At 35.8% G+C, this 15,938-nt stretch overlaps 1 protein-coding gene across 1 annotated transcript in view; it reads right to left on the bottom strand.

Moving 5' to 3' along the window:
* LOC140328542 (probable cation-transporting ATPase 13A4) overlaps positions 1 to 13,432 on the bottom strand; it is a gene marked incomplete at its 3' end in the record, with an annotated part of 42,298 nt that extends 28,866 nt beyond the window's left edge. Inside the window, 7 exon segments of the mRNA XM_072408226.1 lie at positions 536 to 670; positions 1,623 to 1,692; positions 4,486 to 4,566; positions 6,043 to 6,113; positions 7,700 to 7,828; positions 8,792 to 8,965; positions 13,329 to 13,432. Of these exon segments, the coding sequence (XP_072264327.1) occupies positions 536 to 670; positions 1,623 to 1,692; positions 4,486 to 4,566; positions 6,043 to 6,113; positions 7,700 to 7,828; positions 8,792 to 8,965; positions 13,329 to 13,391 (723 nt within the window). The 5' untranslated portion in view covers positions 13,392 to 13,432.
* Positions 13,433 to 15,938: the final 2,506 nt, after the last annotated feature.

Here is a 15,938-nt window from a genome sequence, read left to right as displayed (position 1 = left end):
AGAATCGTCATTCTGCATAAAAGTTAACCACTGATATGGAATAGAATAAAATAGAAATTGTACAATATTTTCAAAAATATTAGTGGTAAAGTTGATAATTATATTTATACCTGTTTTTATTTTGTTATTTATTTTATTGTCATATTCTGAAGTAGTTATACTGAAAGGTTGACATCCGTATGAGACTAGGGATAGCATGCTGTCTACTGCCCTTACATGAGATTTGCATACATATGTATTTGAATTAGATGAGAAGCCATTCATTTTTAGTAAGCTTTTAGAAAGAAATTAGAGCATTTATTGCGTAGGAAACCTTCATCCACAGACTGAGCATACAAAAAAAACCTTAAATTATTTTCCATATTATTAACATTGGCAACAAGGGTAATTATTACCAGCCAAGCCAGTAAATACCAGCCAGGTGGCATTCCTAGGCTATAAGCAAGTGCTTCTGATTGGAGCTCAACTTTTGTTACTTCTCGAGATTTTTAATACGGAGTAGTCAGGCTGCTTTCATAGACAAAACATACAATACCTTTCTCAGATCATAGATTGTCAGAATGATGGAAAGCACGGTGATCACAATAATCACTATAGAATATTCAATATATCCTTCTGCCAGCCACAGACTGAGGCTTCCAGCTTGAAAGAAATAGAATGGATTTAAAACCTGAGAAAAAAACATAAACCAATATATTAACCCATTACATAAACATACAAGTATCATCTATTGTTCTATAATCGTTGTAATTCCAAAGATAATTGAAAATATCTGTATGCAGAAGAATTTTTATGAAGTGCAGAGTATTATAGGATTTTTGAAAAAGGGTCATGAAAAAATAATTTAATTTGGGTGGGATGCAAGACCAGAGAAATGATCAATATCTCACTGATAATAGTATTTCCTTGGGATACCTGCTATGCACCTGCTAACCAGCCTGATGGTGCACATTTCCACCCCTGGCCATTTTGATGGGTGACTGTAAATCAGTAGACAAGGTTCCTTACAACCAGCAGCCAATGTGAGCACTTCTACTGTTAACAATAAAAACTGGTAGACACTAACAACTGGCTTTAGAGTGTATGGCAGCCTTAAGTCATGAAGATTTTTATTTAATTTTTTAAGCTTTTTTTTTAGAAAATTACATCATTATATCATTTTTAGACTGTTTTTAAGTTTGTACAGTATGTCTGGACAAAATAAAAAAAATCAGTGAATCTCTCCATGACATGCACATTTTTCTATGCATTATACATATAAAAATTCTGCACAAAAATACCACAAATGCAGTGAGCTCACACTGTGAGTAAAATCTAACACAGTGAGTGCTATCATCCATTTCCCGTTCTCCTGGGCTAGGCTGCATAACACCTCTACCCAATAGTACCAAAATGAACTAAGGGGAATATGCTCTGTAGTAAAATAAAAAAAAAAAAACTAGACTGGGCTGACAACACTGCTTGGAATTTCAAAGAAGCAGAAGCTCAGTGATGTACACTCTGATAGGAGGTTGGAAGCACACTAAATTCCTGTTAAAGCAACTGTCATTGTTCTATACTTGCATTATTTTAAAGAAATAAAACATGGCATATACAACTGTAAAGCAAAAAATCACAATAACCTCTTTAAAGAGTAGCTTCCATATTGGTACTATTTCCACTTCAATAACATTTGGGCCACAAATGATTCTCCTGAAAAAAAAAAGTTATATTTAAGTGTAAAGTTTTCTTCACATATATACTGCCATTCATTCTGAATCCTGAAACATATGAAAAAAGTGATTACCATGATTGCAATCATAGTCCTGAGTATATATAATGAACATCAAATTTATGTTATTTTTTTGTATTAGGGTTTACAGATAAAACATTGCTCAATTTAACCTTAAAGCACAACTGGACTGTCATTTGAAACTACTATATAAGTATATATTTCTGGAACAATAAAAGGAATTCAATGTTTCACTGTTTTTTTTTTTTTTTATTCCAAAGCAACCACAGCCTAGAGTGAAAAGACAATGTAGACAGGCTTCTCCTCTGCCGGCATACTGTAAAGAAGGACTTTACTGGTTGACACTCAATAACAGAGATTGAAATTATCATTTCGGACAAAAGTGGGAACTTACAGCAGCGGTCCACCACTGCCAAGCAACTTGCTCTCTTCTAATGGGAGGTTTATTGTAAATTAGCCCAAATTATCTAACAATCCCTGGACAATAAATCCCTTGAGAGGAGATAAATATGTCACTCAATTAATCAAATAAATTAGGACCAGGGGTCTGTGCAAGGGGGACAAGCTATGCAATCCCCTTTGCCAACCCCCCCCCCCCCCCCTCCAATATTGATGGGCCTTAGACCTAGTATGGTATAGAAGATGGTGGTGTATGGTTACTTTCATTTCCACTGAGCACCCAGGCTGCATGCCTGGATAACTGACTAGTTGGAAATAACCAGAAAGACTAATAAATCCCGCAGTAATATCAACAAAACAGCAAACGGGTTGCCTGCCAAAAGAAAATAAAAGGGTTGTCTCTTGTTGGCCTAATACACCTACAGACCATATTTCACTGGGCATACAGTTCATTATGGTTTAAAAAAACAACCTGGCTAAATCTGCCATGAATTGGCCAGGACTGTTGCACCCAAAGGATTTGCTTTGAACCCATGGTAGATACCACCCATATTCAGTGTGTCCCCTTTACCTTTCCAATCAGCAAAGCTTATACTTTCTACAGAATAGAGAGCTCTAGCTCAGACCCATTAGGGCCAAAGACAGGGATTTGCAGGTAGACAACTCTTTTTCTTTCTAGGCTGTGGCTTCTTTGAAAAGAAACTAGACTGTAAAATTTTAAACATTATTTGTTTTGACACAATCAGAACATATTCTGCTGATTTGAAAAGTTTAGTTTTTTAGAGCACTCTATCTAAAATACTACTAAGATACTACTAATAAAATAATACTAAGATACTACTACTACTACAGGTGCAAATGTTAACATTGCTTTAAAATTTTGCTGTAATTGCCTATTATTCAGTGCTAATGTTGTTATTCAAGTTTATACATCCTGTAAGGTGGCACAGGAAAGTTTATAATCAGATCTAGAAAGCCTTGGTAGTGTTAAAGACTCAAATTTAGGGTAAATTATTGCTTGATATAACATTTATAGGGTGCATGATCACCTTTCTGTGTACAGGTATGGTTAGGCCCCATAACTGTAAGATACCTTCTCAAATATTAGGGCTAGATACACATTGAAAACAAACTGTTTAATACTATTTCCTCCTAATTAAGGTTGTATAATGCCAGCCTTGTAGGAATGTTTACTAAATTTAAAATATGACAGTAATTTGCTCATTTCTTCACACCGCTGATGTTAACACAATAGACTAAAGAATGCAAGTACATGGGGAATTCTCTGAAACAAAGATAAATAGCCTGAAGCTTTTGAACAGCTGATGAACTGCAAATCATGCTTTCTTCTTAGCTAAAGGTGTGAAGGTCATGTTGGGACTTCAGGGTCCAAAACAAAAGTAAACTCCCAATTTGTTTAAATCACAGTCATATGATGTCTATGTAAATCATAATTTATTAGTTTATATTATTCAGGAAATACATTCATGGGCACTCTGCAGACACAGCATGGATATCTGGTCTCAAGGAAGGCCTAATAAAACAGTTTGAAATTTCCTCATTAATGTTACACTAAAATAAGGTCAGTACCAGAGGTGTGTGCGCAAGCCATAAAAGTAATAATGGCATACAAACTATAGTCATAATTCTTTTGAAGGTTAGACGTTTCTCAAGGCCATCTCATGCTAACCACTGATCCACCAATATTACAACTTTGGTATTTTATACAGACATAATATTTTGCATGCTGGGAAAATGATTCCCATAAGACAGTTTATGAACAATCTTGCCACTATCATCCTTTTTGTTCAGCCAATTGCTCCCAATTCAGGTTTTGTGTAAGGAACTTGCTGTCCTTACAAGTGATACTCTATTCTAATAACTCATTCAAGTGTTAAGCTGCGTACACACGTCAGATTTTTCTCGCCCGATAATCGGCATCGGCCAGATATCGGGTGAGAATCTGGCGTGTGTACAGTCGGCGTCGTTCATCGTCCGTGGATCAGTCCTGGCGGATCCACGAACGATGAACGGCGACCGATCCTAATGCAAGGGAAGGGGGAGAGCGCGCAGCAGGGTGCCGCTCCGTCGTTCTCCCCCTCCCCTCACCATAGAGCAGAACGGTGCTGTAAGTACAGCACTCGTTCATGCATCATGTAGTCCTTTGTCGTTGGAAAGGATCGTGAAAGATCCTTTCCAACGACAAGAATTGCACGTGTGTACGCAGCTTTAGGGCCAATGTTGTTTACACACATAATCCTTTCAGTTGCTGTAAAGCTATTGTTTTATAATTCCCTGTAACAAAAGTGATGACGCCGTTCTTATACTGTAAAAGAAAGTGAAATAGTTAATACCTTAACTTCTGTTCCTCTTTACTCAGACCTAAATCAAACCTGGTATGGATCTGTGAAGAAGTGTAGGTATCTTCCAACATTCTGGTTAAGGTAGAAGAGAAACATTAGAATACAGATATGTAGAAATTGCAATAATCTAATATAAATATTCTACAATCAAAACTGTGATACTGTGTATAGTAAACTAGAGGCCAATATCTCTTTTTAAGGTATATCTAAACCCAATTCTTTTGACTATCTGTGTCATAATCGAGAGATTAACTTTCAATTCTCATCTAGTAGGAACAACCTTTCCAAAGTAGGATACATTTATTTCCAGGCAGCTGTCACTAGAATAAGTATTTTGTTTAGAAGATTTCCCATCTGGTGGCAACTTTGGATTTTGTTCACTTTCAGGCTTAGCAGCAGTGGTTACCAGGAAAAGAGAATATCCCTTACAGGGATAAAACATAACGCAAATACAATAAAAGTGAATAGTATTACTAACTGTGGTTTCAGTTCAATGGGTTTGTAAACTATTTGATATACCCAATCACTAGAAAACTTGAAATCGTACATACTTTTATAACATTCATTTTAGCAAGGAGACAGATGCTCCCTTTGTGCTGATAAAAAAAATAAAAAAATAATAGTATATGTGCCAAAAAAAAGAACACAAAGTGGAGTTTTGTAGGCAAGCAAATATTCTATAAACTGAAGAAAACAAGTAATATAACATACATTTGTACATAAAAAAAACAATTATTGTGAACAAATTACATTTGTGGTAGTCCCTTGCCCCGTGACTTCTTTTGTTTTTTTTTGTTTTTTTTGGGGGGGGGGGGACTCACAGCTATACAAAAGTTCCTGAAAATTCCCCAGTTCTCCAAATTGTGTAAGGTACTTGCAGCACTTAACAGGGAATGTTTTTTAGGTCTCTGAATCTGACACGTTTCATCTTAATAAGCTTCCTCAGGGGAGCATGAGACATATACAAAACCTAGTTTGCATTCTTTTTTCTTTTTTGGCACATATTATATACTTAGGGCTTGGCAATCTTTGTACAAAATTGAATGAGAAAGATTACCCACAAATTAACTTGGCATTAGTATTGAAAACCTATTTATATAGCACCAACATATTACACAATGCATCACAAAGCCCATAGTCACAGAGTAACTATCCCTCAAAAGAGCTCACAATCTAACGTCCTTACCACATTCATATGTCATTTACACAGCCCAAGGCCAATTTTTTAACAAAACTTACTGTAGTATTTTTGTCATCTATAGTAATTAGTAAACATACATAGCAAAGTAGGCTAGAGGACAGTAATCCATCACAAATATTCAGGCATTGCTCTAGAGTAGCTAGATCAGTCACAAGTGAGTATTTCTGACTCCTTGCTTGGGCTCATTTTATTTACATATCATGATTCCACTTTGCATTTTCTTATTAAATGCTTAGCTGTGTTCTTTACAATACAACATCCTATAGAAAATTAAATCATTAACATATGTCTCAAAAAATTTGTTTGAGTGCATCCAAATTAAATGGTTTAATGTATACTTTACATACCCAGCTTTCTGAAATATTTTTTCTGTGTGCAACCAAACATACTTGGTTTTCTGCACCCATATGCATCGGACCTGTTAAATGAACACAATATGAAAATATGACATAATGAAAGCATAAAGTATTAAGCATTAACCCCCATAGCATTCTAATTTTGTCCATATTTCAACGCAAAAAAGCATTACAATTTTTTGTGTGGAAATTTATTTTACATTGCAGGCCTATAATTTTTAGGCATAACTCACCAAAATATGTCCAATATTTAATAAATTTAATTTATAAAATTTAATAAAAAAACACAAAAATCTGTTAAAATAAAAAATAAAAAAATAGTGATACATGTAATATAACTGTACAATAGCATACATAATATATATATATATTATATTTATATATATATAATATATCAAGATTTCTTTGTATTGGAGTCAATACGTTTTTTTTTGTATTGAATCCATAACAAAATTATTTGAATTTCCCGACGCTCCTCCCGCACAGACGCATGCACCAACGTCACCGGGAAACCCCGGAGATTGTCTCGGCCTTTGCTGGCTGGGGATATATATATATATAAATTTAGAAGTAGAACACATACAGTCTGAATGCAAATACATTTTATGGTATAGTTAACAGTGGACCATTGTATCAGAACCCATTGGCAATTCTTTTACATTTTTTGGCATATTTACCAAATAGGGTTGCTTACGGAGCTGCATGAGCATGGGCTAGTCTCATATAAAGCCCTGTTTTTCAAGGTATTTTCCACCCAGCCTAAACTATTTTCAGCGAATGTTCCAATACCCTAAATTATGGGTCTGCCTGGGTTTCCCATAAAAAAAAGTTAAAAAAAGTGAAAAATAATTTGGTGCACAGCCAAAATATATGTAAAAAAATTAAAAAACACAGTAAATTTAAAAGAAACAGACTTAATTAAGCTAGATGCTAAACCACTGAACTAAGTGCTCTATGTTTAAAACAGGGAATCTGACATTCCCTCAAACATTCCCAGGTGGGAATCAATTACTGACATTTAAACACATGGATCTGGAAGATTCCCACAAAGGAATGTTTGGGGATGTCAGATTCCCTGTTTTAAAATTAGAGCTCTAAAAAATTCCTTTATTGCTGTGAGTTCATGCCAAACTGAGTTCTCGTGTAGAAACATCTGATTATAAAGATTGCCATACAGCTAAGTCTATCACAAAATCGACCAAATGCATTGAGGAAAACTGGAGAGGAAAACGTGAAATCAATCCAAAGGCGGATACATGTTAGTGTCTGTATTCAACTGGAGCTCTTTACAGAACCTGGTTGTAACATAACTGCATAACAAAAAACTTTTTCTGGAATACATAAAACAGGGAGGCTTAGGACATTTTACCTGGGACTTAGGGCAGACCGTCAGCATGAAATAGGAATTATTGTATATGTTTATAATAAAGTTAATTTAGTAACTATTTTTCATATTGTAATATACCTAGATGCTGATGTTTGGCAATATTATACAATGGTAGTGTAGTCTAGTTCAGTCAACTCACTTTTTAAAGTATATGTTTGGCAAAACGACCACCCTACTAAAAATATAACTGCTATATGTACCTAAAAAGCATGTGCTATAAAAAATATATATAAAAAAAGAAATGTTTTTTTAAATATTTACTTTCATTCCTGGTGTTATGACTGATTTGGTAATAATGCAGTTACTATCCATGGCAGTACACTCCACGGAATCTGTTTCAGAAATATGGGTCCAGTAAACACTTTTTATGCAGCATTGTTTAAATTCATCCTGTGGGAAAAAATGATTACAGTCAATAAAGTAAATAAAAAAAAAGCCAAAACAGAAATATTTGGGCTGATTTCCTAAACCATGTGCATAGTTAGTGCTGGGTACCCAGAACCCTTACCATTTATTCCTTTCTAAGCCGCTGGAGTTCCAAGGTCTAACTGTGTTTTGAGACGTTTGTTGTATTAATCATAGATACATTTTACTAAATGTTATTTACAGCTGATGTGCTATGAAGATTTTGTTGTATCAAGTTTTTAATCATATTCAGAGATGTTAGCATGAGTGTCAGGATTGGTGTGAAACAATGAAGAGTTCCTGGGCTATTTGGGGATATTTGCAGGTCTGTCCAGTGACTTCTATGTGCCTCCTTTTAATTTGCATTACCAGTTTAGCTGCTTAGAATAAAAGGTGTAATTTTCGATCCCAATCTATCATTTTATTATGCATATCTGACCTAATGACGAAAGCATTGCTTGTATCATCCCCATGGCCTATAAAACTATAACATCCACCTCCTATCTTGGAACCCATCCAGGATTTTATGAAGTCTTCCAGCCAGCATTTGTGATAATTATCCTGGATATGCAAATCATTAGGCACAAACATGGAATTTAAGTGTTTTAGATGACTGTTTAAGCAGTATGTTAGTAGTTGAGGGAGAGGTGTAGTGGCATGACACACACTATTCATGAACATTACTTGCTCTCTGTCAAGGCATTATCTAGTTTGAAAGCTTGGCACCTCTATAGTACTATTACCATTCATGTACCAGTGAGACGCTCACATCTTAAAAACAATTAAACATTGAAAGTGTAACTTGTAAATAAAAATACCACCATATAAATACACCAATAATAGAGGTCTCTACACCAGTGGTACTGGATCTTTAAATTGATCTCTAATATTCTTTAAGGACTGCATACTGTGCTTTCAAAAGTTAATATACAGTCTCAAATTACTTACTGTTGCTCTAAGAAACACAACATCAGCCTCTTCCAAAGTACATGGTATGCAACAAGCCCAAACATTCCAGTCAGGTTTCCAGTAGAATAGGAGCCAAAGTAATCCTAAAGTAAACACTTGTCCGGCAATGCATAGGACTTTTTTCCACTTTACGGTTCTATACCCAAATATTTCCTGGTAAATTAAAAAATAAAAATGTAGTTACAGTTAAATATTTATTACAAATAAATACCCATAAAAAATAAATTGTATATACTAACAATAAATATCACATGCTGCTAAAAAAAATTTCATAGGCCGGTTGGGTACAGTTTTTTGATGTCAATAATGTCTCGCCAACATGTTTTACCAACCTACATATATGCATTTTTAACATACATATATTTTTTTGTGAGGCCATCTTTGAAGAGGAATGCAACTCTTGCTTTAGCTGGTATCCTTATTAGGTAAGATGCTGGTTAATGATTTAAAACATAGATCCACACCTAATCATCAGTCCCAACCAGAATTTTCTGTATGCAACATGTTTGTGATCATCTGCCAAGCCATTTATTTGGACTGGACTCATTGGCCTTTTGCAACTTATTTCCACAGCTAAGAATCTTTAATTATACCTCCTTAATTAAATTTATTTATATAATTCATTTTACTTGTGATATCTCTCTTTGTACAACTTTAACCTCCCTGGCAGTATTCCCGAGTGTAGCTCCGGGTGGATTTTCTATGCAAGAAGCGGTAACCCTGAGCCACACTTGGGGTGGAATTTCCAGGGAGGTTAAAACTTCTACTTTGTTCCCAGTTACAGTGGCGTCCTCCAGCAGTACCCGCGGTGTCCTCCAGTGATGTCGGCGTCATCTTTTCATGCAACACAGACTGGGCATCTGTGCAAGTTAGTGATGCCCGACCGGCATCTGCATCCCCAGCGTGTGAAAGTTGGGGACGCTAGGCTAGGGGAAGCAAATGCCGGCCGGGCATCTGCTCGCAAGTGCGTGCCTGGAGGGCGGGACCGTGCAGGCAGGTAGGTGGGACCGGACGGTATATTTAAATGTCCCGCTTTTGCATTTAAAATCCTCTTTAATCATACTGCCAGGGGAGTTAGGTTAACCCATCAATATTTACATCACAAATCATATCCTTGACATATTAAAGCCTTAAAAAAGCCCAAAGCCCAGGTCACCCTCTAACTTTTTTTTAATCTCCTCTATTTTTTCTTTTCCTCTGTAGCCAGGTCCCCTATTATCTACAGAAATCCAGTAATCCACAATTTCCCCCTACCCACCTAACAAGAGATTCCCCATCCAAGAACACTGGAGTCCGCGGCTGTGGTCATAAATGAATGCAGCTGTGGGAATCACCCTGTGATGATTCCCACGGCTGCAATGATTCAGGAGCACAGCCGCGGGACTCACACAGACAGGAGGAGTACCACGGCTGCATTCATTCATGAGCACAGCCGTGGGAATCCTCCTGTCAGTGTGCGATCCCCAGGCACTAGAGGTTAAATGAGGACAAGTCTCCCTATTCATCAACTATAGTGCTCTGTGATTGGCTGAGGAAAGGAAAATCATGATGACGCTTGAGCTGATGAATCCTGATTACATTTATATATATACTGAATATATAGAACATATTACTTTACCACGTATAATCACCAAATATAATTATATATTGCATTTATTGTATTTATTTATTGACTGTGTCGGGTATAAAGACTACAACATTTTACTTTAAAACATTAGCTGATTGAATGCATAGCTTGGCAAATCCCATCTCATGATGCTACAATGGGGTGGGAATTATATACCTTGATTGTTTTTTAATTTTGTATTAATCATGGTATAAACAAATAATTGATATTTATTAATTATATTTAATAACCACTGGCCTGTAAACCCTGTCTTTTTCTTTCTTAAACAATAGTTTCATTCTAAGCCTATTTGGGAGGCCTCCCCATACCCCCATACAACAACTGAGGGAGACACAGAGATAAACCCTGCCTCTAAGCCTTCAATATGGCTATTAAGTTAGATCATCTATACTCTGCAATGAGGGTCACCACATGTATTAACCTTTTAATTTTATATCTCTACCCTTTTACTTTGTACCTTTCTTTTCTTAATACAAAAAATTTTCACCATGAGCAGAAGATTTTGTTTTCCTTACCACAACTACATACTGGATTATTGTAACTTTCAACTAATTTCTACCTAGAGTTGTAATTATTCGGTCAAGCTATATGCATTACTATATGTGTAATAAAAATATGTCATACGTTGTTTTAATTGCAATGACATTTTGTTTGAATAGAAAATAGAATATTGTCCATGCTGCAGCTGACAGCTGCACCTGGTTTGGCACAACCCATGGCCTGGTACTGGTCCTCAATCCAATGGTTGTGGATCTCTGTCTTAGATGCCTATACTTAATGTCTACACACTTGTCCCCTATGTTTTTTTCCATCAAAGGCCCCATATATTAGTTCTAATTTTCAGGTCCTATTCTAGGTAACCTTTTGGACTTTTGCAAAAATTAAAACTCTGCAAAGTAATTGAAAAGTTTCGTAAAAATGCCTTTCCATTATTTTCATGGTAATTATTCAGGCTTGTTATAAGTATGTGACTTTCAAATGACAGTGTAATATTATGTTAAAAAATTATTGGGTTATCACACCGGGATGTGAGGGTAATTATTTCAGTCATAGGTGCCTTTCCAGTAGAAGAGACCAGTGTTTGGAAGCTACATTTTGGTCTATCAAGTTAACGGTAATCAAAATATTCAAGAGGCCGATGTGCAGACCTCAAGGCTGACATTTTCTCTGTAATAGCAAAAAATAAAACCAATAAACATACATTGTCTGAAATGCCTCCATTACATTGGTGTTCAATTGAAGGGTCTTGTTGTTGGTGAATGATGTGCCACCAATTATTGTGCTCAGTGGGAGAAGACCTTATTTACACTAGGGTCATGTAGTACAAAAAAAAATACTTATTAGATTCCGTGTGAAGAAAAGCCCTCATTTATTGGTGGTCTGTGGTTACTCACCTAATAAAGGAGCTTCTCTTAATGTGTGTCACAATTATCAGGGTATTGTCAGGTACCACTCACATAAGTGGAAGCAAAACATTATTATCTATATAGTTATATTAATTATAGTAGTTTCATTCAAAGAATGTACGGCCATCATCAGGCCATTGCACATATGGGGCCTATTGCAAGCAGTGGTAGACCCTACCTAAACTGGGCACCAAAACCTGTGTGCCTGCAGTGGATGGGGAGCTGGCATTTACCAGTCTCGTTGGCATTTACCAGTCTTGTTGCCACCACTTGCCTTGTGATGTCATAACAACAATGTTTTAAGTCTCAGGAGTCTCTGGGCTCTTTGAGGACTCCTGATATATACTCAGCAAGCAGTTGGTCGGAAGTGTCCACATAAACAAGGTGTTTTGTGGGCAATGGATAAGGGTTCCTCCAACTTCCAAAGAATTTTAGAACTGAGATCTGTCGTGACTGTAATTTCAAGTAAAAATTTGGAGAGAGTTTGTTTTATTAGAATCTAATCTACTCATTATCAAGATAAGGATAAACAGGGAGTAAAGGGTAGTTTGGGACATTATGAGGTTTTAACTATATAAACTGCAGCACAAAGTAGTTTCTACTGAATGAAACTTGATGGATGCTTGTATTTTAAAATATATATTTTAAAGCAGTGAATAAATTCAGACTCAGGCCTGTCACCTTTTTGGTCCTACACTTCATTACTATTACCCAAGTAATAACCAGCCTTACTGACTAATAGCATTAAACATCCATACTTATTTTTGCACAATATAGTGCGTTGGGTGAAGACTCTGTAAGCATGCCAATATTATCTAATTATATGTGCAGGCAAGTGGCTTTATTCAACCTAAAATGATTCATGACTTCTGTCAGGCCACCCACACAGTTCAATCTTTGGCCCAGTGTCATATTGGGCACTGTTCAGACAGTTTGCTGTCCCTTCGGCATTAGCTAATATGGTAAGTTATCATGTAAATAGATGCATTCTGAATTTAACTGTATAGTAATAACAGTAATATTAAAGTTGTTTCAGTTTTTTAAAGCATGTTGCTGAACGCAGAATTGTAGTGTATGAAAATTGTGCAATAGGAAAATTATTTCATGTTTAAAAACAAAACTAGGATCCTAACTGGAAATTATGGGCAACAAGAAGCTATTCTTTTAGTACACTTTTCATACATCAGTTCTAATGTTTGTGATTGAAAAAAAAATATTCTAAAACACCTCTCCTAAATCCATTTGTAAACACTAAGTGAATATGTCAATAATGTAATACAGCCAGCCACTAAACTAATATAATTAACACAAAACTAAGATTGTATCCAACATCCCCAAACTGTGCATTTTTTTTTAAATATGTCTAAATCTTGGATTTAAAAAAAATGTAAAGCAATAATCTTTACAAGTTTCACTTTTAAGGTGCTGAGATTACATTAATTTATAATATACCTGAATTACATAAACAAAGGATTTTCGTTACCATTTCATTCTCCTCGCCTTCATTAAGCAGTACCCTGGAGCTCTTCTGCACATGTTTTTCCATAATTCCGTAGGATATCTTGCAGTGTCTTCACAGACGTCTTCTCTTACCTCCAGAGTCACAGTGTGATCACTCTTTTGTATTTTAAACTCGCCCAAAGCATTTGATAACACACCTTTTCAGGGAATGAAGACAAACGCATGCATATTGTGTCACTGAATAGGATTAAATGTAGGGTATATCCCTTGTTGAACTTGGCATTTTGTTCTTGAGCACATATTTACCTTTGTTCTTGTTTTTTACAATTAGTGTACACATGCAGATAAAATCAACAATGTACATTCAGTAAATAAAAAGGACCTATCATCACATTTTATTACCTTATATAATAGGGTAGATCTCTTTTATAAAAGGTAAAAAATGTGTTTTTGGTAACCCATTTTTAACTTTTTAAGATGGAGACCCCTTCCTTACTCCCTTTCAGTCATTACTGCCACAGCCTGCCTCCTAGGATAACTACATGAAGTATCCCAGAAGATCGGGTATGCAAAGAAAGGGGCTTTCTTCTACTGCAAAAAAAAAAAAAGCCAAACAAATTTCCAAGGTTCATCTCCCGATCTTCCATCAGCGCATTGCGAGATTGGGTGAAAAAGGAAGAAAAACCAGAAAGAAGATGGTGGCATCTGGTGTCCAGTCCACACCGGAATGAAGAAGGAAGATGGGACAATGGGATCGACTCGACAAGGAACGTGGAGGGCTTGATGGCTTTACACCTGTAGTAGGTAAGTATTATTATATTATTCATTAGAATTCCGTTTTAAAGGTGTAACTTTTTTAAATAGCATATTTCTGGCACTGTCATGTCATGAAATCTGTAAAAAAAATCTCTGTAAACAATTTCCTGACAAATGTCTATCACCTAATCTCTGTGGCAGGGATAAAATATTAGCAACAGACTATTTGTCTTTTGTTTTAGTCTTGCTACTTACGTAGAACATTTTTAAAACTACCCAAATCTCTTGTCAGTCCTGGAACAAACATAAACCTTATATAGGTTAAATTCACCTTTTTGTTTCCCCTTAATATTTTACCTTTGAGCATGTGCTATTAAACTGTAAAGGTGCCCATAGACAACATACATCCTAATCCTAATACATGTACTGCACCGAAAACGAGTACAAACATTTGGCTTAATGTCACAAAAGTGAGGTTTTAAGCATTTTTGAGCATACTTTTCGCAAAAGCAATCAGCCATGTATGTTGCTAGTAAAACGTAAAACCATTGATTTAAATTTATCCTAATAGATCATTATTGTTATTCTTGATCAATCTCTTACAAGTTGTGTGTGTGACATATTAAACTTGGCACACTTGCCATGTCAATGGACAACCTTAGGTATAAACCAATAGGTCACTGGATCATTTTAGGATGGAAATGTGAGTTTTATAATTGGGATTATCTGGCCAGCCCCCTCAGTTTCTCTGAGCAGTCCGATCATACCCTAATATCCCTCCCCCAGTCCTTATTCTACTGTTTTGTTTAGATGAGATCTTTATGAATGTTTTTTTCCTGTACACCTTTTCAGTCTTTACACCTTTGCATTGCATAGCATAGGAGTATATTACTCCGCATTCTTCATGGAAAAGAAATGGATTGTTAGGTTTGAATCTCTCCAGAAATATCAGTGAATATCAGCTTTAATTCTTAAAGAATACAGTCAAAGTGGAAACAAAACTTCTGATGTTCAGTGTGTTTTCCAGTGGTTCTGAATAGGTTAAAGGCAAGGGATCAGTATGACAGCCAATAATTCACATTTAGAGATTTGAGCAAACACAGCCTACCTATTTCTGTCAGTAGAGGACAAGGGGCAATATCAATGTATTCTCTAAGGGGGTATGTATATGTTGGTAATATGTGGGTTACATGTATATAAATAAAAGAAAATATATAACATACCCTTTAGTGATCCAGAGATAAAATCTAACAATGTATTTTTTCCTAGTGAATTCACAGGTAATGTTTGAGTATTTGAGTAAACATTTCATAGAGAGGGATATGATGAAACTTGTCTGATGATTGTCTTTGCTTTGCACAGACTGCTAATTCTAACATAAAAAGTTGCTATCCCTACAGTCAACAAAAGTTCAAAATTAAAAAAAAGAAGTGTCTAAAAGCACAATCTGTGTTTGTTATTTAAATTTCTCCTGTTGTTGTCTAGTGAAGTTAACGCTGACCACAGTGTCTATATCAACTTTTCTTAACCTTTTTTTTATCATGGAGGAATCCTTGCAATAACTTTTAGGTCTTGGACAACCCCTGCTACAATTACTATACCCATAGCTCACAGTAAATTAGTGTGGTGGTCAGTGTTATAAATGTCTCTTACATTGCTGGCCAGTGGAGAACATGTCACCCTTACAGATAGCCAAAAAGATCATTGGTGCCAGTGGTAACTTACCTGAAAAGTACAAATTGCTCATTGGTCAAGGATCCCCTATCAGCCTCTGGAGGAACCCCAGGGTTCTAGCTGGTGGAAGATAGTATTACATAAATCAAATAACCATTATTCTATGTCTATGGGTGTAAAAATATTATTTGCTTTAAACAGA

This window comes from Pyxicephalus adspersus, chromosome 4 (assembly GCF_032062135.1).
Source record: "Pyxicephalus adspersus chromosome 4, UCB_Pads_2.0, whole genome shotgun sequence".
NCBI lineage: Eukaryota > Metazoa > Chordata > Amphibia > Anura > Pyxicephalidae > Pyxicephalus > Pyxicephalus adspersus.
The sequence above is the reverse complement of the archived record's forward strand: the minus strand, read 5'-3'. Positions and strand labels throughout refer to the sequence as shown.